Source organism: Mastigoproctus giganteus, chromosome 4 (genome assembly GCF_048544385.1).
Source record: "Mastigoproctus giganteus isolate SK-2022 chromosome 4, ASM4854438v1, whole genome shotgun sequence".
Taxonomy (NCBI): domain Eukaryota; kingdom Metazoa; phylum Arthropoda; class Arachnida; order Uropygi; family Thelyphonidae; genus Mastigoproctus; species Mastigoproctus giganteus.
Genome location: NC_143578.1, coordinates 139,771,249 through 139,798,228, shown reverse-complemented (window position 1 = coordinate 139,798,228; position 26,980 = coordinate 139,771,249). Strand labels below are relative to the sequence as shown.

General features: G+C 37.6%; 1 protein-coding gene across 2 annotated transcripts in view; it reads left to right on the top strand.

The window, feature by feature from the left end:
- Window positions 1-26,980, top strand: part of LOC150087098 (receptor-type tyrosine-protein phosphatase kappa-like) — a 453,299-nt gene that overhangs the window by 254,275 nt on the left and 172,044 nt on the right. For both annotated transcript variants that reach the window (XM_090372951.1, XM_090372952.1), the window contains exon 2: window positions 24,153-24,240. In XM_090372951.1, the coding sequence (XP_090229077.1) occupies window positions 24,153-24,240 (88 nt within the window). The remainder of the gene's footprint in view (window positions 1-24,152; window positions 24,241-26,980) is intronic.

Here is a 26,980-nt window from a genome sequence, read left to right as displayed (position 1 = left end):
GGATTTTGCCTATTTTTTCTCTCCCCAAAGAAGACTAAAGCGTCAAGACTAATGAACAATTAAATTAAATTCCTTAAAAAAAAAACACTTGCAATTATAAGACAGATTAACATTCTTTACTCTATATGTAATAAATAATTTTTTTCGAAGAAGTTATGTTTATCTGCATTTCTTAATATTTATTTATGAATTTAGGTACGCTGATTTCGAATATGACCTTTGTTTTTGCAGAGCATCAACGGTTTACCTAGAAACAAAAGAAGTCAAATAAGCATTCTATTATACATTATAAAACAAGGACGGTTTTATAATGAACCTGTTCATGGACCTATTCACGATATTAGCGTCAAGTTTTGCATCTAAAAGGATATATCATTCGAAAAGTTTCAACCAATAACTGAATGTGTTAATTTTTAAATACAAAATTCAGTAATGACAGAAAATTTCAACGAAATGCTCTAATTGAGGGATATAAATAAAAACATGTCACGGAAAGAAATCAATTTCCTTCCAAATTCCACAGCAATGTACGATATATTTGAATCACAAATACCACAAACAATTCGATTACAGAATCCAGCACACCTCCGGGTAAAGTAAAATGCCTGCTTTGCATATTAATAACTCTTAACATTTAGAAAATTGTTTTTTAAAATATCTTTGAAATAAGTCGACTTTTTAAAAGCATTTATTACCATAATAAACCAACGCAAATCAGTACTTTGAACCTTAATCCGGTTACAAAATAGTAATCTTTGCTGCAAGTAAACAAGCTAGAAAAATCACAAATTAAAAAGTACAAACCTTCCTCGGATTAATCTAAAAATTTCCTTAAAAATGTACATTTGAACGAAGATATGGAACCACTACTACGTCAAGCCTGTGCCTAAATCGAAGAACCCGAAAGAACCCAAAGACTTCCGACCAATAACCATTTCCTGTATTCTCTAAAATATATTTGTAAAAAGCCATACAGTCCGATCTAGTCCAAGAAAGATCCACTACCACCAACTCGCTTGACGTCTTGTTGGAAACTCAGCATGCACTCAATAATAAAGCGCAGCAGGACATCCTCTTCCTGGATATAAACGCGGTCTATGATTATTTGGCATTACCTGCACTAATACATATACTCAAAAGCTACTTTAACATAGAGAAGAAAGCACTGGAGATTATTAAGACGGTCATTAGCCCTGGATAACTAAGTTTGAAATAAGTCGACTTTTCAAAAGAATTTTTTACCATAAATTTACCCATAAAAACCTTCAGGCAGCGTACACAAATAACAGAGGAGTATCTCGGAGGATTTCTCTCTGTGACCCTATTTGCAGTAGCGCTGTAATCTTTTTTGGCCCATCTCCGGAATCCACTTCTATTGCAGACGACATATGTTTCTTGACATAAAAAGATGCTAAGCAGATTCCCAACTTGCAGAACAGACAAATCACCAAATTCTTGGCGATTTCTTACTTAACCTCAATTGAACTGGAGTTTAACCCATTGAAATTTGCTAAACTCGAAGTGACAAAAAAAACAGGAAAGAAAAACAACATTGACACCCAAATAGGCGGCGCCCTAGTGAAGAAAGTTTCCCCCCACACGGACCTGGACCTTACGTGGGACGAACTTTTGGAAGGTACTTTTATTACATAGATATACGCAGCCATGTGGGCGATTAGGCAAGAGCTGGTGGGGGAGGAGTAAGGAATCCTCCCCCACCAGCTCTTGACCTTTGGTACAATACATCCAAAGATGCCGCTTTTCGATCCCAATCTATGCTTCGATATCTGGTCCCCTGCTCCAAAAAGAGCTCAGCAGATACTGTGGGCAAGAATACTGGATCCTGATGTGTATAAACCGGTTAACTGGGTGACTGTAGTTCTCCACCCTAATCTCGCTCTAAACGACAGGAGTGAAGGAACTGTGACAACCAGTTTATCATAAAAAATAGCATCCTTCTGCCAAACTTCCAGTAAGCATGCTGCGGTACTCTTTGCACCTGCAGAAGGTGCATAAGCACACGTGCCTTGAGTGACCGGAGTTCAAGCCCGTGACTGCTAAATACGGTGATGTTTCTTGTATTATCTCTACCTTGTGAACTCCTCTGACCATGTGGTTGTCCCGGAGTACAAACAGAAAATTTTCATGTTTATTCTCAGAGAAAAAATAATAACACACACGCAACAACACAGAGTGGTTATCCATTTATCGCGCAACCTATTCAACTGCAGGTCAACTGCTACCAATACATGTGCTCTGTTGCCATAGTTGCTTCGGTAATTGCGTCACAGAGCTCATGATGTCATCGTATATGGAGCGCGATATTTCATACGGCAGAGGGCATGTTTTTTTTTTTTAATTTAGTTAAAGTAAAAGTTACATTGACCTCTAGACAGCAATCAAATGCTAGGAGGGTATATTTTTTCCGAAGTTAAGTGAGTTATAGAGAACGTATAATATTTTTTACACTTGTATTACAAACTTGAATTATACGTATACTGTACATCCCTTTATTTTAACATTAAACGTTGGTACATCTTTTGATGTAGACGTGATAGAGGCTTGTTATGGTGATTTTCGGAATCAGCACGTTTATTTCCTGCAGAATCATATATTTTCATTGAGATAAAGATACAATATGCCCCAAATAATATTTTTGTTGGCTAGTGTAATCCAAGCTTAAAGCAAAATGTTGAGAACTATATTTGCGTCATTAATGAACGTACTTTTCTTAGAATTGCATCAGACATATGAGTGAAACATGCTCGTTAAAAGTTTTAAGTTCTGTATTCGTATTTAATAAAATTTTGCTGTATTTAAAGTGGGTTGCATTTTAATGAGTTCATATGAAAAATTAATTCCAGACCCATGATTCCCGTAAAGTTTGGTTTTTAATCCAGCAAACAGGCAAAATGACCAGAGAATGTATTGATGTCTCATGGTCTTCGTTGTTGCCTTAAAGCATAACTCAATCAGTCGGTCAAATACTAACCAACTAGTCCATGTATTTTTAATACATGGCAAGTGAGACCTGTGTTAAATCTCCACAAACACGACTCTCTCTCTCTCATTTGTATCTCCTGTCTGCAGTTCGCTCATTAAAATTTAACTAATCTAAACATTCAACAGTAAAGCAATTTACGATTTATAATGAACATTTCACATACCAAGATCAGAGCTATTACCAGACCAGATGTAAATTCTTCAATTAAAACTTAAGTTCTTTTTCCACCTCACTAATCAGGTAAATAATTTAAGACAATGGCTCTCAACGGTAGATCGCTAAGTAACAAAAAACAAAAAAAAACACGTCATGTTAGGTCCACCGAGAACGATCTCATCTGCCTATGTGTCATGTCCATAAATTGCATGTGTTCCTTTGTGGTTTGCATGTTTTATTGGACGAGTCCAATTAACTCAGCGAAATCCAGAAAAATTTCCTCACATCACTGACGGGATTCGAACCCGTGCCTTTTCCAACCAGTGTGGGGAGGGACAGTAATTATAACTACTGTGCTACTCGTACAGACAAATTCAGACGAAGACGTGTGCAATTACCTTTCTTGGGGGACAATCACTGACTTTCTCAGTAGAAGACTGACAAACGTAGTTAAAAGATATTGCCATATGCTTACCCTATTGCTATATTTAGTGAATAATTAATTTTAGTTTAAAATGTACAATTTTTGAATATGTCAGCAATAGCAGAGGAATCTCCACTAGGAAAGGAAGGAGGTATTCCGTAGTTGAGTGAGCAGGCATCTCCGGAGATCAAGGACATGACGAGCAAATTCTTACAGGGACTGGAAATTTTCTCCGGTGCTCAGGAAGTCCGGTTCAGTTTCAGGGTAAGTGACACCAGTGAAGAGAAGGTTCTGTCGAAGATCTAGGTGATAATAGTGGTATAGAATATGTTCCCAGTCTTCTGGGGCGCAACAAGAACAGAGTGATGATTCAGCGAGGTTGAAAGTTTAGCATTAAGAGAGCCGTGACCACAGAGTAAGAAGAGAGTGTACAGACCAGGGCGGAACCATGAAAAACGTGACGTCAGGGATAAACTTTAAAGTAACAAGCCCCTTAGAACTTTAAAGTAACAAGTCCCTTAGAAGTAGCGGACCATCTGTCTTGCCAACGCTGCATCAAAAGATTCCAAAAGTATGTTTTCTCAGCCTTGGGATCTGGAGTGATATTGATATTAATGCCTAGGTAGGTCACAGGGACCGATGCCTGATGTAGAATAAAATAACTAGAAAGGCAGGAGATATTATTATGGACAAATGGACCAATCTTGTGACAGTAACAACAGCCCTCCTGATAGAAAATGAAAACCTGAAGGTCATTCATCATGAAATTAATACACGAGCTAATCTTCTAGACAAAGTAATACAAATCTTTTCTACCTTGACTCCAAATAAAATAGGTTATGTTCAAGAGCCAGAAGTTCAGGCCTCTGCTGTTGGGGTAGTCCAAAATTGAGAACCCTCTGTTACATGGTGTCCCTTCTGTTAGATCTTATGCTGATGTTGCCTGTAATGGACTACAGTGAAGGAACAAATAGCTAAATCTAGTGAGAATGTACTGACACTTAGAGCGTTAGAAAACAGAAACCTTAAAACCAATTTGAAACAGTCAAAATAAAATCAATTAGATTAGAACGCAACAAAGGCGTGGTTTTGGAAACAGCCTCTATAAGTCGGATTTAATTAGTATCGCTTCATCTGATTTCTTATCCTCTGCAGAAATCTCGACGGGAGTTCCCAAAAAAGGTAACTCTTCCATACTGATCATGGTTGTTAAGTACTATTTTATAGTATACCGGTTTACATACAAAATTATTAGGTTAACCCTCGAAATGCAGTCAAGTGTTTTTAACTGGCTGCCGATCGACATAATTGCTTGCCTCTGGTATAAAAACGATGGGGCGTGGCTTGTTTTAGAGCAGATCAGAACCGATTATTCTGATGGATGACAATAAGGATTACATTGTAAGGTATTTATGGAAAAAAATTTTGAAATAAGGTTTTTCTTTTGAACGGGGCATTGCATAGTCTAACTAGAATTAGAGATATTTCTGATCTTTGAAATTTTTGCTGAACTTGACCGTTTTTCTCTTCGGGGTTAAATATTGATGCAACGTTTAGGTTCTGTATCAGTTATATGTAATGCCCTAATAAACTCTCCGGAGGAATCCATCAGTACAGAAGAAGTTCAAAATAGGAAATCATCGTACAACATCAGAAAGCCTTTTACTGCATTCATTTTCAGAATGATTTCGTTTAGTAGACGTTCTGATCGTGAGTCAAGTAAACGTTCGAAGCGCAACTTTCCAATGCTTTCTTGAGGAAAACGCGAAAACATTCTCTTCCTAATTATTGAATGGGAAGACACATGTCCGTGGGGATCCATGAATACGTAGCAAACTTCAACCTGACTATATTGGAGTGTGGTTTCAGTAGAGGTTTGCACAAAAAATAAAAACGTATTCCGAACACGAGGGTTTGTGTATTGTATAGTTTGACTTTGTTAACCCAGCTGTAACTGCGTTATCAAAACCAAAACTGTATATAGTGGGTAGTTAGCCATATTGCAAAATGTACTTGGTTATAACAAGCGCTATAAATGCTAGCACAAATAGACCACACGAAAAGGGAAGCCAATAAAAATGTTCTACTAAAAGATAAAAGCATTTTCTCCTTCTATATACCAAACTCGTGGTAGGTACCTAATCAACTCTATCTCTAAACTGAAAGTGCTGCACAGCGCTCAGCATAATCAATAGAGTTCTTGCAAAATATATCTCTACTATATTAACGTACCATGATGTTACGGTTCAGTTATTGAACCGATACATAATACGCGTCTTAATGGGATTGTGCCATTTCGTGTTCATGCCAGAATTACTCCCATGTATGAATGCAAAATAGTTTCATGCATTTATTCAAGTTGAGAGCAGGGAGATGGATATAATTTATTTTTAACCGGTATAAGCAGTAATTATCTTTATATTTTTTGTGCGATTAGTAAAATATGACCTCTAGTGAAAATAAAATTTTGTCTCTCTCTGTAAGAGAGAGGGCTAAGTCCTGAAATTAATCTCCGAACATTTGAGCCATTCGCTGTGGAAAAAAGATGTGGAACTATTCGAATGATCCATGAACGTCTATTTTCAATGTGAAATCACAAATCTTATCTTCGCAACTGAAAAAAGAGATAATATAAGGTTTGTCTTTCTCATCCTGATTCAGTCTTTAATTCCACTCACATGGGAAGTCTGGGCACCATTAATGGTAAAAGCTGTCCACGCTCTCAAAGCATTTCCTCCAAATCTTTCTATTTCATCATCATGATGTTATTACGTGTTTTCTCCAAATGATCGATTGTCCATAGACGATCAGTTTGTGAAAAACCCCATACATATACATCATGTGATATGTTGATGACTTCGCTTCAAAGACTTTTTAAGCCGGAGTTAAAGCAATTATATACAGTTGCTAAATCCCAGAGAAAAATCTTTTATACAAACACCTTGTATACACACCTGAATCATGGAAACAACCTACCCGGAAACGATCCTTCATTTGATAATAGTAATTTCTAATTCAAGTTGATGTGCAGTTTATTTCATATGATGTCATAGCAATATTTCGATCGCGAGTGACGTCACATTTTCTGGAAAATTTCCTACATAAACTGCTTACTGCATTGCGACACTTAGCCATCTTTCCACCTCTGGCTGAGTTTGGCATGCTTCCATTCTCTCCACTGCCCACCATCCATGGAATCATCTAAACATAACCTTAATTTTAAAGACATGCCAATGTGACAAAACTTAATGATGCTTGATTTCAAATGATGTGATTTTTATGATTGTTAGTTTCTCACCTCCGAAAGAAGTTGTAAATTGATTCAGTCCATTATATTCAAGCATAGTTTTATCTATACGCCCAACTCATGGTACACATAAGCCCCTATTTTTATAATATAACTTATATTAATTTTTACAGAACAAGGAAATTTAATAAAAAGGCTTTAAAAATCTTTTCAAAAACGCATTTAATTCCAAATTGTGATGCTATTGTGATCATCGTGAGTCACTATAATGAGGAGAAGAACAATAGGAGGTTCAAAAATCATTCACTAGGCTTACCGACTCCATACTCACTATGACCTTGAAACGTTTATTTTTTCCCCTCCTTATTGAAGAACTTGTCTTTCAGTAAGCATTGAAATGATAGTCTGGGCTATCTGCATTACGAATAAGTAGTCACACTTTCGTAGTGAACTATTTCAGTTACTCAAAGTGTGAAAACCCACCACTCAGTGATGGGTCACACTTCGAGTGCCTTTCAAAAGTCCGTTGTTCCTCCGGCCATTTAGCTGCAGGGGCCCCTAGCAGGAACCCCACGTTTCCCGTCCATGCGAAGAGCCCATCCTCCACTGGGGGAGACTGTTTCGAACAGGAAAATATTGATCGTGGAAGAGTCCACCGGGCGAAAAAGTTGGAATGGGAGGTGGAGAAGGGAGATAGGGATCGCAGTAGACTAATATCCTAGAGCCAGGGTGCCCTATGTGGTGGGGAGATCACACCACGGACATACAGTGCTTCTCTGTTAGTAATCCCACACCGGCCAGGCCAGCTAAACCGGTGTCAGCAAATCACACGTCATGCCTCAAAAGAGGGGACGGTGAAGTCTGCAGGGCAGGGAGGGAGTTTCCTGGTCGATCTCCTGCGCTGTAGTCTAATTTGGGAACCTGTTAGAACAGCACACTCTACATGCACTCAGCCCAATTTCACACCTGTCATACTTACATTTACACAATTACACTGTTTTTTATATGCGTATTTAGGAGCAGACCGAAAAACAGCACATAACACAGCACTGTCTCTCACACATTTATCATCTTACTTTATCATCGTACAGACAGCAGGGCAGAGATGCCCCCTAAATATAACAAGTACGAAGACACCACTTTTTTTTTGTTTTTTTATACTAATTACAAACATTTATTCAGGTGACATAATATTCGCACACATTAATATAATTTAACCCGCAAGAATAGCTAATTTAAAGGATAAAGAACATCGTGTATAGTCTTATTTGTAATGCGGCTCTGGGGATTTCCTGCAATTCCTCGTCAGGCAATGTGATGAATTTAAAACTCTGTAAAGGCCAGGTTTATGTAGGTTAATGAGTGCTTGTGTAGTATTAGTGTGGGGGTTTGTTGGTTGCGTTGTCCTTCCGACCTCTTACTTTAGTGGCGTGTGTTTTCACACAAACCCTCTAGTTTACCGTCCAACGCCACGGGGAGGGGGGCCGGGGAGTAGGGAGCGTAAAATATTGGTGAGGCAAACCCTGTGGTAGCCAAGGCTACAGACAGGGAGAGCCCCAGTAAAAAAAAAAGTGGAAATAAACGGTATTAGTGGGAAGACAGTTGGAGGGGGGGTAGAGAAAAAGAGGAAGTCAGTAGTGTAGGCGCCTGGTTATATATAGGGACCCAGGACTGGATGCCCATCCTGCACTAGGGGTGGGAGTTTACAGGTGGTGAAGTTACCCACTAGGCGAAAAGGGGAAGAGTACCACTCAGATTGGGGGGAAATGCTCCCTTAAAGGTGTAGTGAGAGAACAACCAACCCAGGTGGAAGGAGAGAAAGTTCATACGGAAAGAGATCCCTATGATGGAGCGCCTCTTTGCTGCTCACACTGGTCAGGGATAAGTCCTGCTGACAAGTTTCTGCGTCCCACACCACACCGGCTAAATAGATACGACGTGGTATCTGCTTGGAAAGGCAGGGAGCCATGCTAGTCCATTTGCCCTCCATTCAGTTCAAGGGGGGGGGGGGAAGGGGAAGACAGGCAAATTTTACCCATTCAATGGTCATTCGCTCTCTGCTCTCATTTTGTTTTTTTTTTTACCTTCTGATTTTGTTAAATTTAAGTAACTTAAAGAGGTATAGAACAAGAAGTAACGTAAGTAGTAAACTTATAAATATATGTATTTTATTCTTTCACAATCACAGGATACTCTCATTCATTCTTCTAGCATTCATCTCATTTGTTCGGCTCCTTCTTACTGGTCTGCGCTCCAACTTACTAGTATTTTTCAGTTGCCGTGCAGCCCCGGCTGCATTTCATGCAGGCTAGGAAGGACTACAGTGCGTTGGTGTTTTTAGTACATCGATCAGGTTGCGTTAGTAGCTTAAGCTAAATAAATTATAAATATATATATATATACATTTTTTTAAACAGTGTATTCATGCAGCCAGTTACATGCAGTCCTTCACAGCACACGCTTCTTGATTAGACCGGGGTTCGAGCCCGTCACCACCAAATACGGAGGATGTGGAAAGGTCAGGGAATGACCACCACATATCCCGGAGCAATATGGCCTTAGTTGCGAATGCTCCTAAAAACCAAATAACAAACAAACAAACAAACAGCATTCCTTCACTCTCTCCCATTTACTACAACACTCATTTACTCTCTCTTCCTCCCTTATTGAATCACTCTCTTTCACCAAAACTAACATTCATTCTCTTTTACCACAACTTCTTTTTCACTCAATCATTCAGTGTCCAGCACATTTACTCAGTCTTTCAAACTCTTTCACTCATTTAATTCATTCATACTTCTTTTATTCTACATTGCATCCCCTTGCTTACTAATATTTTTCAGCTAAGTTCCTTCCACAATTAGTAGTGCTCCCCCCCCCCCCAAGGTCTCTACACATGACAGGGTGTTCCTGGGGTAAAGTCCGGTCAATCCGATTTTGTCAAGTCAAGTATCTGTCAGAAAGCTAGGAACAATTACCCTGTCAGGTTAAAATGTCGTCATCTGGGCGTTGTGAGGAACAGGGCATTTTTTGGTTATTGATTATTGTTTGGCTGCTGGATTGGGGCTAAATTGCTCTTCTTTGGATGTTCCTTCGCATTTCAAATATTTTTGTTTGAAATTTGTGAAAGATTTGTAATTATCTTCTTCTATTATAAACAAGTGTTCTTGTCCCTTAGGAAGGGGGCCAATTTCTGCTATTAATTGGTTTCTTGGTATGTCATATATTATACATTTATAGAGAATGTGTGTCCAGTCTTCACTCTCGCCACAGGTGCAATTTCGGTCATCATTGAGCCCTAAGGAGGTTAATTTCGTCTTTAGGTAGCCGTGACCTGTAAGTATAAAGGTAGTAAAGAGTCCAGGGGCTAACCATTGTCGCTGGTTTCCTGTTCTCAATTTGTTTGTCATAGCACGTGGAGCTTTGTGGCTATTCTTTCCCTTTCAGCCTTGATGTTGTTGGCTGTGTCAAGGGCTTTCCCCAGAAATTCTGTGGGTATGCCCCTTTTGAGTCTATGGTATAAGCCTCTTTTGGCTACTTCCAAGTAAAGTGGGAGAGCGCTAGCCAGCACCTGCAGCGCAGGCGTGCTTACAGTACAGCATGCTCTGGTAATAGCGAGAAGTATTGTTCTCTGAATTGATTCTATTTGTTCCTGTTTCTGACTACTGTATGACCGTGCGGGTAAACCACGCACCGACTCCATAGGTGATGACAGGAAAGAACACTGCTCGGTATATGATTTCCAAGGTCTAACCATAAAACAGTTTATTTAGTCTTCTTAAGGCGAGTGTTTGATGTTTACTAAATTTGCGCTCTTTTAAATTAGTATTTTCTGTGATTTTCGCTATTTTATCTACAATCGAATAGAAATGCGCAGTACTTCCAGATAATTCTGACTGCTGCCAGCTCTATAAATTTTGTCATTATAGCAATTTCATTTTATTAAAAAAAATGTCAGTTAGTATCAGAAATAAGTAAGTCTACTTAAGAGTTCATAAATAGTTTATTCATATGATAATATCGACTGTATGTGTCCCTAAATTAGCGAGTTCAAATTACTAAACATCAAAACCGAATATGTACACTGAAAAATGCCGACAATTCAAAACTCAGAAGTACAAAGTAGTTAAAACTCGAGCTATTCGGGACACCAAATGTTCAAAACATCAACTGGTTAGTACCAACCCATTTCGTTCAAGATAATATTTGATTGGTTATAAATTCAAATCTTCGCCATTATTCCCAACCGTGGCGTGTTGTCTTTATAAAGATAGGCGGAGGAGATTTTGTCTGATATATTTTGACTGCAGTATTAATACATACATTTTGCGTAATGATGGCCATCCGTTGACATTTTAATGTTAGATTAAAAATGGCAAAGATTGTTGCTGTCAAAATTTCAGCATACTCAGGAATTAACCCACGCCTAACTGTTTTGTTTTGGTCGTCAGCAATTGAATTGCTGACAACTTCAGGAAGAGGAAATGTGATTTCATTTTAAAATCACTAAACGTTACTGAAGTAGGCGTTGCTTTTAAAAAAAATGCCAAATTGTTAGAAATTCCAGTAATAAATCAATTCAGACATTTTAGGATTCTCCTCTAAATTCATTGCTTCATTTGATCTGATATGAATTATAGTCAGCTTTCAGCTCCTCCAGGAAGAGGTGCTGACCGTTAAGTTATAAATTTCTCCTGTGGACTACCAGCAATAGTAAATGAAATCAGTTTTCTAATCTTTCCTGCTGTTGAACAGGTACGCAATATATAAAAGTAATCTGACTCCGTGGAAGTCAACACTTATTTTGTCTGAGAAAAGTTCGTGAGTAACTTTTACTGACAAGACAACCATAAAAGCTCAAATGTAACTTTTCCATTAACTTAGTGGGAATCCTACCAACGTTTTAAGGAAAATTATAAAGTGAACAGAACTTGTCCGAAAACATCGGGTAAAGTTCTTTTTTTAAATCTTCTTTTTCTGTGGTCTTAAACCGGGATCTTCGCGTGTTTTCTCTTCGTCGAAGGAAAACATCTATCGCCCGACAGTAGTCATGTTGAGAATGAAACTGTTAGGATATTTTTTTTAAACGCTACCTCTCCTGAGAAAATGTACACAGTAAAGAATTTAATAAAATGTCTGTGTTTTTTTTTCTGAGCGTGTGAAAATTGCACTTCCGTTAATTAAAGAAAACATTTGATAGCAGCTATGTTTTCACTTCGCTTCGTCTAAAAAACTTACCGAAATGTACTTTACTGTCAAAGGAATGCTTATAATTTATTAGTAAAAGCCACGTACCACTCAGACTGATTGATTATCTCCTAGAATACTCTTCGTTTTCAAAACACAGCTCAAGGTGTGTAATTCCTAATCCCATCCATCATCGGTAATTCAGCATAGGATTTTAATAAATTAACGATTGAAATCGCTTATTTAAATATTTAGATAGCTGAATAATACGATAATGTTTTCCTTTCTGATTAGTTCTTTAAAGTCAGAAAAATCTGTGGTGTTTTTGTACAGAATACTAAGAATTGATACTGCGCTAATTGCACTTTTAATGTTATTCGGGGATTTATTCGCAACATGTTAGTTCCTTTAATTTATTTCTTCTTGGATGGTGGATAAACTGCAAGAGAATAATACCATCATAAAATGGTTTTGCAAAAAAAAAAAAAAACTAAAGTCAATTTCCATTGGGACGCTGTTTTCTCAGCATTTTGTTAAAAATTTCTCCAGTTCTTATTTATGAAGCCGTTAATCTTCATTTGATATTTAATCGGTAATTAAAAAAACGACAAATTCCGCCATTACTCTTGTTTTTCAAACTGTTTTTTATGACGAAATCTGAATTTAATTCAAACTGAAGTATGTCAGTTCGAAATGTTTTCCAAATTGGTGGTAAATCAAACTTAATTGAGAAACTTGTTTAAAGTACAACGCTATTAATCAGCAATGTAATGTACAGTTGTCCTTAAGAAAGTGTGAACTTCACTTACTTCGATGCACAACAGAAAAGTTTCCTGTGGTTGAAGTAATAATAATAAGAATAAAAGATTTTTGTCTCTTCAGTTTGGAAGCCATTAGGAAATTTAAAAGGACTGGTGATTTTTCTTTTTTTACCTTAATTAGACGTATTACAGATTTGAAACTTGGAATTTTCTTTTTAATTTATCCAGTATCCATTATTTCAACTTTAAAAATGCTATTAATAGATGTTAAAACTTTTCAATCCCTTCGCGTTCAGAGTTGGCATCGTAAGAAATGGCATCGCAAAATTTTTAAAAAAAATAGGAGAAAATGAAAAACTTTCAGAAGGTGGTTAAAGTATGCAAAAGTAAAATAAATTTAGTTTTTAAATTCAGATTTTGTATCTTTGATTTTTTTTCTCTCATCCTCTGATAATTATTGTTTGATTTCAACTAACCAGAATGGCGCTGACACATCGGATTTTTATATTTTATTTTAATAAAGCAATTAACTTATTTCAAATGATAATGCTTTAAAATGCTAATGTTGGCATTCATACTTTTTTATAGCCGTTCGGTGATAATTTTTCATGTCTTTTAATTGGACCTTAACAATATAAAAATAAGTAGCTTTTCGTATAACAAAAGCTGGCCATTTTTAGATTAAATTCTCTTAATACAAAATGCAAATTCAGATTTGGATTCCTAGTATTCTGATAATCATTTATGCAAATTATTTCAAAGCATATAAAATGAATGAATATAGTTTTTGTTTTTAATATTTCAAATTTAAATACGAAAAAACTGAGTAGATAAAGATTAACTACATAAAAAGTTAAGGAAATGGTATAGTTTTATTTTAATTTCTTTAAAATGAGTTTCATATACAAAAAGGGTGCTTTGGCAAAGCCATTTATGGTCATTGAAGAAATAAGCAATATTTAGAAAAATACTGCTTCTTTCAGCTCCTGGAGGATTCAACTCTTTTCCCAAACTTAATTCCATCTTGATTTATCATATGCAGGAAATTTCCTCTCCAGCGAATGCATCCAAACGTTTGTCGTTTGGCAGAGATGTTGAAAATCCTTCCATATGTATGTTGTTTGTATTTTTCTGTTGTTTCGCCAAAGCAGCTAATGTTGCTTGGGCAATATGTTGACGTGATAGCGTCAGGTATCAACAAGTTGGCAAACGTTGGCGGCGGAGGCTGCGAGTCTGATTAAGTTTAAAGCAGAATTCGATGATTACCTTGTGGGAATGAGAACAGTATAAATATTCTCGTATTTGAATTTTTATTATTAATGTTTTATTTATTTATTTTTGTTTGATGCAGAAAATGTTCGCTACATAGCATTATTCGTCCTTATTAATACTGTTATGCTGAAGGTGCGATCAACAGAGCCTATCAAATGGCCCGATGAGGTGGTATTTATCAAAATTATTTCCACAGGATCCTTTGCTATATAGCTATAAATGTTTCAGGTTCGTGCGTTTTTATTTGCTAAATTTAAGGACGACCTGAATAATGAGAGAGTTTTTCTTCGTCCTGTTAGAAGTGTAGCAGCAATGCTGATAATCAAACAAGACCAGTTATTTTCCAATTACATAAGCAATTTTTTTTCACGATAGCGAATTTGCCAAACTGATTGTCCCTTTCGAACATCTAATATGGGTAATTAATTGAATTAAAGCTTTCTTTAATTCAAAACATGGACTCTCTCATTTATAATGTTGCTAGTAATTAACATATCATATTGATTTAATTAATTGTGCCTTCGTTTGCTTATAACACTGACTTTAAAAAATTCCACAATTTTCAAGCAACTCGATTTAAAGTTTTAGTCAACAATGAAAGTTTTTGGAGAATAAAACGGTTATTCACATTAAGTTACTTTCTTGTAGATTGCCCTTTTATTTTTTGTTATTACTTTATTTTATTTATTTATTATTATTATTATTTATTTTTTTTTGAATAAGCACAATCGACCCGAACATTTAATGAGAATCGTCAGTCGATTTAAAGCTGTCTTTCATGTACAATATCAGCTTTGATGAATATTATCACTTTAATGCTTCTCTATTTCCCGTTTAAAGAATTGAAATATATAAAAATTCAGTTGATTCTATATAATCGTGATGTTAACTAATAACCTACGTTTTCATAATAATGTATTATTTAGTTGTGTTATTAATTTATATTTTCTGTTCAACGTTCGCACACTGCCTTAAGTGGGTTTCTGTTTTTATAAATACCTGTACTCACTTTTCCAACTAATTCTAGGAAGCTTTCTTTAAACACAATATCAAATGATTGAAATGTCCTCTAAACTTGTGAAAGTTTCATTAGTAACAATAAGTGTTCTTCAGTATCAAGAATACCGATGAAATCACCGTTTTGTTGTTTTAATTTTACTTCATTTCAAATACCGAAACAGCGCCATGAAAATATCGTTCTGCTCAGTAGATCTTTTATACACAACTGATTGAAAATAAGTCGTTCAGTGTGCGGATCTTTAGCTGTCCAGCGGAAAGTAACTGTCGTCACTGAAGAGCAGAAAGGTCGCGTCGAAGTCACGTCTATCCTGTGGGAGGAGTGCCTTGGTCTACTTGTTACTTGATGACATTTAATGCCCAGTTATAAATTATAGACATAAATCATTATTAAATGTGTATTCTTCACGTATCGTTGACCACTGTTTTGTCTTGCCATTTATTATTTTCACTAACTTTTACAAACAAAAAGTAAAACCAGTATACTGTTATGGACCACAACAGTATAATGGTTCCGTGATTCAGTTTCCGTCGACGATTGGAGAAATTCCTGAAAGACAATCCTCATATCGTAGAATCCAAATATAAAAGTAAAATTAGCTACACAAGATGACTGATGGCTGTTATCTGTTTTAAAATATATGTTGTTAAAACGTCTGGTTTCTCTATTTATGCTAGTACAAGAAGGCCTGAGCCTCAATCTGTGCTACAACTGAGCTACTAAATTTGCTATCGAGTGCATCGATCGAAGTGAAATTAAATAGAGAGACTATTTAGTCTCGCTATTTAAATAGATACTTAAAATTAGATACATTAAAATATATACATAGTTTTTTTTCTATTATTTGGTCTCCAACCTCGTTGAACAGTATGGCGGGACTTATAGAAGACACCTTAAAAATCACTTTTTATTACATAAAAAATATTTCCTTGATTTGTTGAGCTTTTAAAATAGAAATTTATAAGTAATTCCGATGATTAATTAATCAAGTTAAGTTTTTCTTTATAATTATATGATAATAAACGCATTATCATATTATATGGGTCTTAACTACTCATGAGTAATAATAGACCAATATCAAAGCTCAATTCTTTTGCAAAAATATTTGACACAATAATATATGCATACCTTTCTCAACATCTCGAAACATACATCGGAGAAGAGAAACGTAGGTTTTGTCAGAGATACGTTATTTGTGAAAAATCTCACTGTGTTTTGGCAGTTCGTGACTGAAACCGTTGATCTAGGCTATTGGGTCGATGTGGGTTACCATCGTGCTGTTCCAGACGTTAGTACTGCTCATTTGGGACCAATCAGGCAGTTTGACGACTAAGCAGATTGAGAGTGTGGAAACATTTTGCGCGATATCTCTTCAACAGAAATCGACTACTTTACAGGACTAAGCTGAAACTCACTGATAGTCTACTTTGGTCTTCAGCCTCTGATTACTCGCATAAACAAGGTTGATATTATACTGCTTTACCAAACATTTACAGGAAACCACACCTTATCCGGACTTCTACAGAAGGTACTCAGGCAGGTAATATCTTCAAGAATCGTGCGTTCCAAACTAATTTGGAAAGAACAGAATCATTAATAGGGACTGATCAATATTGTAAACATGACTGAAAGCGTTAGTTCATTCCAAGAACGAGTTAACTTCCTTCAGTAGTTGAGACAACTCAGAAATGTTGTCTATTTTAGAATATTTTCAAGTACATAATAATAAATTGTGTCATTTTATCCGATTCTTTTTTCCCTCTTTTAGTAATTTATACCTGTTTATTCCATTATATTGTATATTATACAATAATGTTTTATATTTAATATATTTATTTACTAGAATACCACTCTAATTTATTATATTTATTTAATTTTTATGTTCTGTTATCCTGAACTCGTATCGTACGCTATCGTTGACTTTACTGTTATGTATGATATTATCAATAAAATGTATTTGTTAGTTTAATTTTATTTACATTTAGTGTTCATTATATTGAGTTTTATGAATTTTGAAACCATTGCTGCTGTTTAGATAGAATTGTATTGCGTGTTGATCAGTACTCTCATTGAAGTAACAAGCTTGAGCACATTTGATCAAAACGTACATTTGGATGAGAAAATGCAACATTTTTGGAAACGTTTTGGGTACACCTTCAAAAGCCTATTAGCGCCTTTTTGATGATTACTTTTCCGATTTTTAAACAAGGGTTTATGGGAGATATATTCTTTCCCAAAGGGTTGTTGGGGGAACAGTTCGAAAAGGGAAGTAAAGATATTCTCAAACCTTTTTCACATTACCAATTCATTCCCTTTTCTGGTTTTTCAAGAACATGTGGGGGACATATCTCCTATCCCAAAAGGTAATAAAAATCGTAAAAATATTTCTTTGTGCTGTTCAAATTAGTTTCGCTATGAAGTCAGAATAATAATAAAGTTTCTGTTTTTCAATAAAATTTCAAAATCTGTGGATATCATTTGTGGGTTGAATTTGTACGAAGTAACTTTGTCTGTTCTTTTTTATTTATTTATTCAGCTTGAGGCAAGGGCCTCATTCGGGAGGACAGGAAAATGTGGTAGATGGGCTCACATTAGATTACAGTAAAATTAATTATTTAAAGTACAACAATATTACAAATTAATTACAGTATAGCTATTTACAAATGATATTTATTTTATCTGTAAATATTTATTAATATTTATTCAGAGATAAAATATAAACAACTAACATATAATTAGGATCACCTCATCCTTTTTGTACCATTAGAATTCAACTAACGAGAAGATCCGGAGGCTGGTTCTGTACCTTCTATCCGAGCAAAGCCTTTCGGAATCAATTTGTAGATCGTTGTACTGAGAAACTATGTTAGTAGGTAACATGAAATGCAGGAGATGCAAGCTAAATTGTGCAGTGCTACGATAGTGGATCGTCGCACAATGCTGACTTCTCTCCTCTTCCTGCTAATTACGATGACGTCATCCATGTTCGGAGAATCAAGTGCATGAGCTGACTAAACGTCAGGACAATGCGAGCGAGCCAGCACCAGAAATTTCTACGGCGCAAAATCCAGGCTGGAGTATAATTCTGGTGTGAAATTGTGAACGGTTTCCTTGCAGCCTAGTTTAGCCATCTCATGAACCAATATTCGAAGTTTAGGGTGTCGCCTCAGATGAGATGGAAAGGCAGACAGACGCCCAGGTCACTGATGAGTACAGCATTGTAGGGACCACGCATCTCTAAGCACAGTGGACAATGAGTCCTGGTCGCAACAGCCAACAGTGAGTTCTTGTTTGATGGACTACATAGCCGCGCAGTATTTAACCTTCAAGTCTTTGGAGGAACATCTAGGAACACGATATCTATTCGCGACTTACTACTAAAAGATTTTTGAATGCGGAGAAGGGTATCCAGAAGATTGGTGATTGTTGACTTTCCGCTTAACACAAAGTACAAGTACAGAGGTCTGTGGCTGAAGCAGTAACTGGTCTGTGCTGCTTGAATCACCTCAAATATTTTAAGCAAGTCCGTCTTATTGAAATGTGCCAAAAATACTTCGGCGTCTTGGATTTCTGGCTTTGGAAACAGGTCTGACAATTTAATTGTTTCAGATTCTGGTATATGGGCACACCTAATTATCTGCTGAAAGATATGAAAGGAGGAGTGTATCTATGGCGATGGTGCTGCACACCTTGATAATGAACAAGAGAAAGCTGTCAGGACCGATTGTTAACTTGTTCTGCATTTTGTTTATGATAGTAACAAGCAGCCTGCCCTATCAATAGTGTCGTTACTGTCGAGAGAGCAGGCTGGTTTGAGGATTTGACAGTTTGAATGATGAGTAGCTACAACTGCTAAATGCATGTTGAATCCACTCATTAAATATGGATTTATTAAGACACCCTTTTTTGAATTGTTTAGAGATTTGATTTGTTTGAATTGTTTCAGACGACTATATATCGTACGTGGGTGTGCTTGCCGTGTAATTTCAAGAAGTTTGCCCTCACTTTCTTGAAGGCCATGCGGTCTACGTTTCAGCTGGTACTAACGTTTTCGGAAAACTCTCTGCTTTCTTTCCAAGGTCTCTTTTAATTCTTTATTGAATCAGCAATCATTCAATTCGTTCTTGGGAACATTCTCACTTCTTTCGAGGCACCAGCTAATGCAATTCTGGGCAATTCGTTACAAAAGTAATAATCGCTTCCTCAGTGAAATGATCTTATATTTTCTGATAATTCGCTGCTCTTAAATGCCGAAAAATTATAACCGGCTTCATAAACTCTTAGAGGTCAGAAGACCCCCCCCCACCCTACGTTCAATTATTGGAGGGTCCATTAAAATATCAGCAGGAAATTTTCAAAGGTTACAGGTTGGTGATAAGAGGTTAGCTTGAAGTTCCCGTAGAGAATGAAGAGACCAGGAATGTTTATATGAGATCAATAGCTTGATTTCCCCCTGTTGGTGGGATACAATCCTGGGAAGCCCCAGAGTTTGTCAGAGTTTCATCGAGACTTACTTTGGTTTCATGATGCCTGAGTTGTGGAATGTTATAGTCTACTATAACTAGAGTTGGAAAAGCTGATAGGAGGGATTATCCAAGTGAACAGTTCAGTCCAGTCCCCCTCATTGTGGTCGGACGAGGAATAAATAAGATCAGATTTGTATGATGAAGTTAGCTACTTTAAATGAAATGCACTGGGACATGAAGGCATTGGAAATGCTTTTAGCTACTCTGAGTTGTTGGGACGAAGTCGAGTAAAAGAGAATGGCGCTCCACCTCGTCAATACTGATGTAGTTGTAGCACGATAGTTTGATGAGGATATCCGGTGTTTTTCTTGTTGAGCTAGGATTCTGAGGCACATAAAAGCGAAATCTGCATGAAACAAGAGTTTTCTTGGTCAACTAATTGCTACCTGGTGTTGGTCTCAGTCGGGTGATCGCTCTCCACTTTGAAACTCTGGAACTAAGTGGCCATATTAATGCGTGGCTACATTAATGGCCATATAAATAAATAAATTTTCTGTTTATACTCCGGCACGACAACCAAGTCAGTAGAGTTTACAATAAACCGTCAATACAAATATTTATCGTATTTAGTAGTCACGGGCTTGAACCCCGGTCCACTCAAGGAACGCGTGCTATGCACTCTCGCGCCTGACCACTGGGCTACGTGCGTGGCTATATTAATGGCCATATTAATATGGCCATTAATATAGCCACGCACAGAGCAAGATTTCTCTGTGCGCTGAGTTTGTTTGAGGCGGAGGTAAATTTTAGAGATTTCGACTAGAGCATAACCGTCCCTGAATTTTTTTTATTTTATAGTGCCTCCTAAAGGAAAAGCTAAAATAACGCTCCCGTTGAAGTTCATTACAAGAATTCTTTGCTGTTATCCAAATATGTCAAAACAAAAAATTACAGTACAGAAATCAAAAGAAATATTCTTCAATGCAGGATTAAAGAATATTCTTACTCCAGTATAAGTTTGAATAACTTTTTATTCAATTAATGTAATATTTTTGAGTAGATATCATGAAAATAAGGCTTCATAATGATAACCTTTGACATAGGTTTCTACTCGTTTTCATCAGTCTTTATTAGATTTTAAGTGAGCAATGTATCTGCTTCTCAAGTTCACCGACTCGTGTTATGATACTATGCCGAAAACGTCAGTTACAAATCTGCGTTAACACAGTCGCGTTCAAACAAAAATACGAACTTGTCAACAGCCAAAACTAACGCTCCTCTGAACAAGACAATTGTAATTAGTGTTAGTTAAAATAGGTAGTTAATTATGATTATATCAAGTATATGAACCATAAAATTGGCAAATAATTAACAACTGGCAAATAACTAATAACTAAACTAAACCATGGCAAATAAATAAACCATAAAATTGGCAAATAATTAATAATACAGCTGTATGATACCCGACATTTTTCTTCCAGATGAAATGAGTTATAGGATATAAAGGAAAAAATCGCTTCCGTTGCACTTTGTGTATCTCGATAACGAAGTACACTGCTCGATAAAATTAACAGAATGCATATAAAACGTAGTGCAACTGGTGAAGCTTGCGATGAAGCGGGATAAAATTTGATATGGTTGTGTACCATAGAATACGATAAAATGAGGAGTCAACGAGAAACTTCGGACAGATATAAGAGCAATTTTTAGGGTGGGTGTGTATAAGAATTACCAAAAAGGTCACATTGCAGAAATATTGTCACATAACATAATTACGGAGTATGATCCCCTCCAATGGCTAAACAGGCCTAACAGCGGTGAACTATGCTCGATATAAGGGTGTATATAAAATTCTGTGGCAACAAATCCAATTCTTCCCCCAGCGGACCTTAGCTCAACAAGTGACCACACAAGTGAGTTAGCTCGACAAGTTGACTGTCGGCGTGCAATGAGACACCCAAGGGTGTCCTACGCATGTTCGATCGGATTTAAGTCTGATAATCGTGCTGCCACAGCAGTCGTTGAATATCTTTAGTTTCAAGACCACTTGAAACTAAAGATATTTAGTTTCAAGTGGTCTTGAAAAGGATCCCTCCACCACTTGAACTCTATGTTCAGTGACGTTATTGTGCATGAAAAGAGAATCTGGGCCAACCGCACCCCTAAAAAGTCGCACATAGGGTTCGAGGATCTGTTCTCTATACCTCTGTGCAGTTACGGTACCCCAATCAAAAAAATGAAGAGGGATGAGGCCGTTGATCACTGAGAGAACACTGCCTCCATAAATGTCCCTTTCTCTGATGTTGGAGGGATGATAGGCTACAACGGGACTCATCAGAGAACAGAACTGTACCCCAATTGCCAGGACTCCAAGTCACATGTTAATGGTACCAGTTTCGACGAGCTCTGCGGTGGTTTAGGGTTAATGGGTTACACACCATTGATTTCGTTGAGTAGAGTCCACTTGAATTGAGCCTTCTTAACACAGTCCTGTTGGAAATGTTTCACCTGTGGCCGCAGCAACCTCACGAAACAGTTGATGACAGGACATCGTAGGGTTCCATCTTGCTGTTAGAGCCAGATAGCGTTCTGTTCTGGTTGACGTAGCCCTCGAACGACCTTAGCCAGCTCTTGTTGTAATGGTTCCTGTCTCCTAAAACTGCTTCCATAGTGCCGAGACGACACTGCGTGGCACATTAAGTCAACGTGCCACTTCCGCCTGCGACTGCCCAGCTTCAAGTCGTCCAAAGAATCATCTAAACGACGATGATTTGCCACCTGAGTACAGTACTGGAGATGTGGCTATCTCACTGACTAAGCCAACAAACGGAAATGAAGTGATGTGGTCGCAACCTGTGTTTTTATACATATGAATAATTTTGCATAATATGCGGCTCTGTAAGGTGGTAGATCGATTTCTAATGGATACTGGGAATTTGCATACTAGAATGCCTATGATATCAAATATTTGCCTTCGGCGACATTCTTCGCAATAAAATAAGTTTTTAATAAATTCAAATAAGTCTTAACATGCTTATGTAAAAAGAATCCAAAAAAAAAAAAAAAAAATTGGAAAAAAATACCTCTGTAAAAAATATCTTGGAGAAGAATATCTGGTATCCGGAAAGATATCTGTTTTTTTTTGTTTTTTTTTTTAATTCATTATATACATAAACTCCCGAAAATAAAATATATTTACGAATACTGTACTGAAATGTTGAGCTGGAATTTAAGAATTTAATTTAAAAGTTTTAACAATCAGCAAAGTTGTTGCTGATTGTTAAATAACAGTTCGGGATGAAAAGGGAAGTATTCAAGTGTTGAGGAGCGGACCCTAAGGTTTCCCCCCATTAGCCTGAAAAGGGAAATAAAGTGTATTCAGGGTCAAACGGCATCCAGGGGTTCCCCCATCTCCGCGTAGTTTTCATTGTGATTGATATAGTTCGCTGTAAAGGCCAGAGATTTGAAAGTGTATGGATCTTGAGATGTGTAATGTCGTGTACCGTTGTTCTTCTGGCCGTTTAGCCGCCAGACCCCTGTTGAGGCCCAACGTTGCCCACACTTCGCCCCGTGGAGGCAGACCTGGTACCCAATAGTTTGAATTTTACTCTGGAAGATCCTGCCACTTAGTTTCCTGGGATGGATTTCGGTGGCTGGGACCAACACACACACACACACACACACACACACACACACACACACACACACACACACACACACACACACACACACACTTTGTTGATCGATTGCATGGGGAGCAGTTTTCTTGAATTTGAAAGGCCAAATTCAAGAGAGACAAATTTCAAAAGTGTGGGCGAAATCATAATTTGGAAATTTAGATTTAGGTGTATAACAATTATTTAGATTTATGGTGTCAGGTGGGGCATGTCCATGCCCCACCAGGAGGAAACTTGGGGGTAGCGAGGAGGGGAGGAGACAGGGGAGACCGTCTCCCCCCGCCAGGAAGAGGGAAAGACAGGCTAGCCAGGCAAGATCGCCAATCATGCTTGTGCAGAAAACTCTTCTGTCACTTTGTCATGTGGAGGTCATCTTGGGACAGTGTCCAGACCGTACATTCTAGGAGTCCAGTTTGTTGTGTGGTCGAAAGTAATTCATGGGATAAGTCCCGTCCGTGGAATATTCTTGTTTTGCTCCCTTTGCTCTCTTCTGTAGTCGGATGGCCTTCTATGTGGTTTCCGTTCAGAGGTCCTGAGTGGCAGATGATGCCGTTTTCTGTGAATCTTATTGTGTGATGATCAATAATCATGGGACAGGTCCCGTCTGTGGGGTGTACTTGTCTGCATTTCAAAAATGTCCCACATTAACAATACATTTATTTTTCAGATGTCATGCAAAGTAATAGGGGATAAAGATCCAATCGCTGAAACATTTCCTATCGTTGGTAACAATTTAAAAAACTAATATTTTTCCTGTTAAAATTGTAAACTGTGAATAGTATTATCCCTATACGATTCCAACCTTTCAAGTAATTTTTATGGATAAAATAATGAAAAAAAAAAGGTGAAACACACTAACGCATTTCCTTTTTAACATGAATAGAGACTGCCCACATTTTTTACACTTTAAACTAATTTATCGTCCCTTTATCTTCTATAGGTTGCATCAAAGGGAGAGAACCACAGTACAAGACATGCTTCGAAAGAAGCCAACGAGCCAAAGAACAGCAACAGAAGACTATTACCTTGTAAGTAATCTTCAAAATAAGAAATTTTAATAGAAATCTTTATTGCAATAATAATGATAATGGTAATACAATGGATACATTGCAATAAGCCCTTCACGGCCACAAGGCCAGGGGTTAACAGTGATATTACAATATGTAAGAAAGGAAATTAATAATTAAATATAAAATACATATATGAACGAATCAAAAGTAAATAGAGCCCAACACTCAAAGTATAACACAATTATAAACATCACAATGAACAAAGAATATACAGGTGGAAAACTACAAGGTTCGTTGGTAAGCCATCTTCATGTCGCATTTCTGGATTGCGGCGTTAAGGCGAGCTTCAAGGAGCAGAATCAGGGACGGGGAAGTACAATTTAAGGATGCGGCGTCTATACTCCTTATCACTAGAAAACTTATTAAGGTCAGCATCCAAAGACTGGGCACATGGAAGTAGCTGATATGGCAGAAACCTATCGGATAGGTGGAGACGGCTGAGATGTGGGCATAGAGTTGGAGTCGCTCTGAGGGAAGGCTGAGGGACTCTCCAAGAGCACAGATCCCAGAATGATGGTGCCGAGATCTTTCCAGTGATCATTTTTACAGTTGTGGTAAGGCATTTCACCCTAATCAGCGTGGGAAGCCTGTGAATTTTTATCAAACTGGCCATTTCAGTTGTCCTTAACTGTGGAGGAAGTTTATGTTTGTTTATGACCCATTTTAAGAGCCAAAACTCAGTAGAAAAGAGTGGTCGAATTGTGCTAGGGGCGGCAGATGCCCATACTTCTGCCGCATATAGAAGCGGAGAGTATACCGTGCTTTATATATCTTCTGGTGATCGTTACTTCATTAATGTAATGCAAATGCTGTTTGGCCATCCATCGGAGTCGAGCTGCCTGGGTGAGCAGCTTTTCCATGTGGTTACCAAAGCAGAGCTTAGGATCAAAAACAACCCCCAAATCAGTATGTTTCTTGACGATGGGAATAGGAGAATTGCATAGTGTTGGCTGAATATAGGAAGGCGTTTTCTTTAACGAGAATATCATAAATTCAGACTTTTCTGGATTTATTTTTAGTCCAAACTGGTTGAGGTAGTTTGCAAATTCCAGGAGTATATTGTTAATTGATGCTGTTATCACAAGAAGATCATCATGTGGAGAAATCAGTGTGAGGAGCTTCATATCATCAGCATAGCATAGAGTATCATGCCTGGACTCAACAAGCGGCGAGATGAGCGCTGTAAATAAGAGGCCGGATAAGACACCACCCTGTGGCACGCCTGAAGAGACACATCGCTCGTATGTTTGGCCGTGGACAGTAAGCCGGATTATTCTATTTTGAAGGAGTGAAGTGAGGAACTGTAGAGTGTCTCCCTTGATTTGATAATGGTCTGAAAGTAGCTTCAGCATTGCAGGAACATTTATTGAGTCAAATGCTGCTTCGAGGTCTACATAAGTGACTGCAAGCTCTGCATGAGATTCAAACGCAGAGAGGATAGAGCTGGTGGTGGCTAAGAGATTAGTCACAGTGGATCTATGAGGAAGAGAATAGTGGATTTGATGAGGCTGATGTGGAAGAAGTTGTTTAGTTAAAATGGGGAGAAGTATCTTCTCTAGGAGTTTTAGAAGACTTGAGGCATTGGAGATTGGCCGGTAGTGCTTAAGAAGAGTAGGTGATTGAATTTTTGGTACAGGCTTCACAAGGTAGATGTTCCATTGCTGGGGAAAGAAATTACTTGACAAAATAGCATTAAAAATAGTTTGAAGGGGACCCAAAATGTATGAGCTAAGACATTTAATAATGAATTGGGGTATTTCATCTGCACCTGCCTTAGCAGAAGCCGGTGTAGAATTTATGGCAGAAATAAGCTGTTCCCTGGAAATTGATACTGCAGAAAGCGTGTCGGGGGGGATTTCAGTTGTTGGTGTCTCAAGATGAGGACATTGTTCCGAGTTCGAGGCAAATCTGGATATAAAGTCTAGCCACTGGTTAGGTTCAAGTTTTTGTGGGAAATCAGAAGGCCGTTCAAAGTAGGGGGTTTTTCCTCTACGAAGGGTGGTGTCCATATAGTTCTTAATTGCTTGAGATTTCAGCCTGTTGAATGTTGCACGGGATCTAGAGTAGGCTATCCTGTCTTGAACACTTTGCGACTGCTTCCACATTTTGTGGAGTTGCTGTTTTAATTTGAAGCTCATATTAAGATGGGGAGTCCACCATGCTCTGGACCGAGGCATAATAGAAATTCTCTTTGATGCTGCAAATGTCGCAATCGTCTTAAGCAAATTAGTAAGCAGATTTACTGCAATTTCAAGATCACAGTTTTCCAGGACTGACCACGGGATGGCAGAGGCAGCCTCAACACATTTAGCAATGCTCAAAAATCTGGGACTAACTATTACTCTGGTGTTAATTGAATTCACAACATTGAAGTTTGGAGCAGGTATCTGTAAAATAACAATAATTGGCTTGTGGTCCGAATTAAAATAAGTCTCTGGCATGTAATCAGGTGTGCAAGGAAAAGAGGCAAGGATGAGATCTAGTTGATTGTTACCTCTGGTCGGGAGGTCATTAATCATTTGTAACCCAGTACAAGATAGGTTTGACAGGAGCATTTGCTGAAGGTTAGCTAGTTGGGGAGGAAGATTAAAGTCTCCACAGACAAAGTGCAAAGCTGAAGGATGAAGCTGGTTAATGATCCAGTTTGATATTTCATGGATGGCGTCATATGAAGGTGCTGGGGGTATATATATGGCAA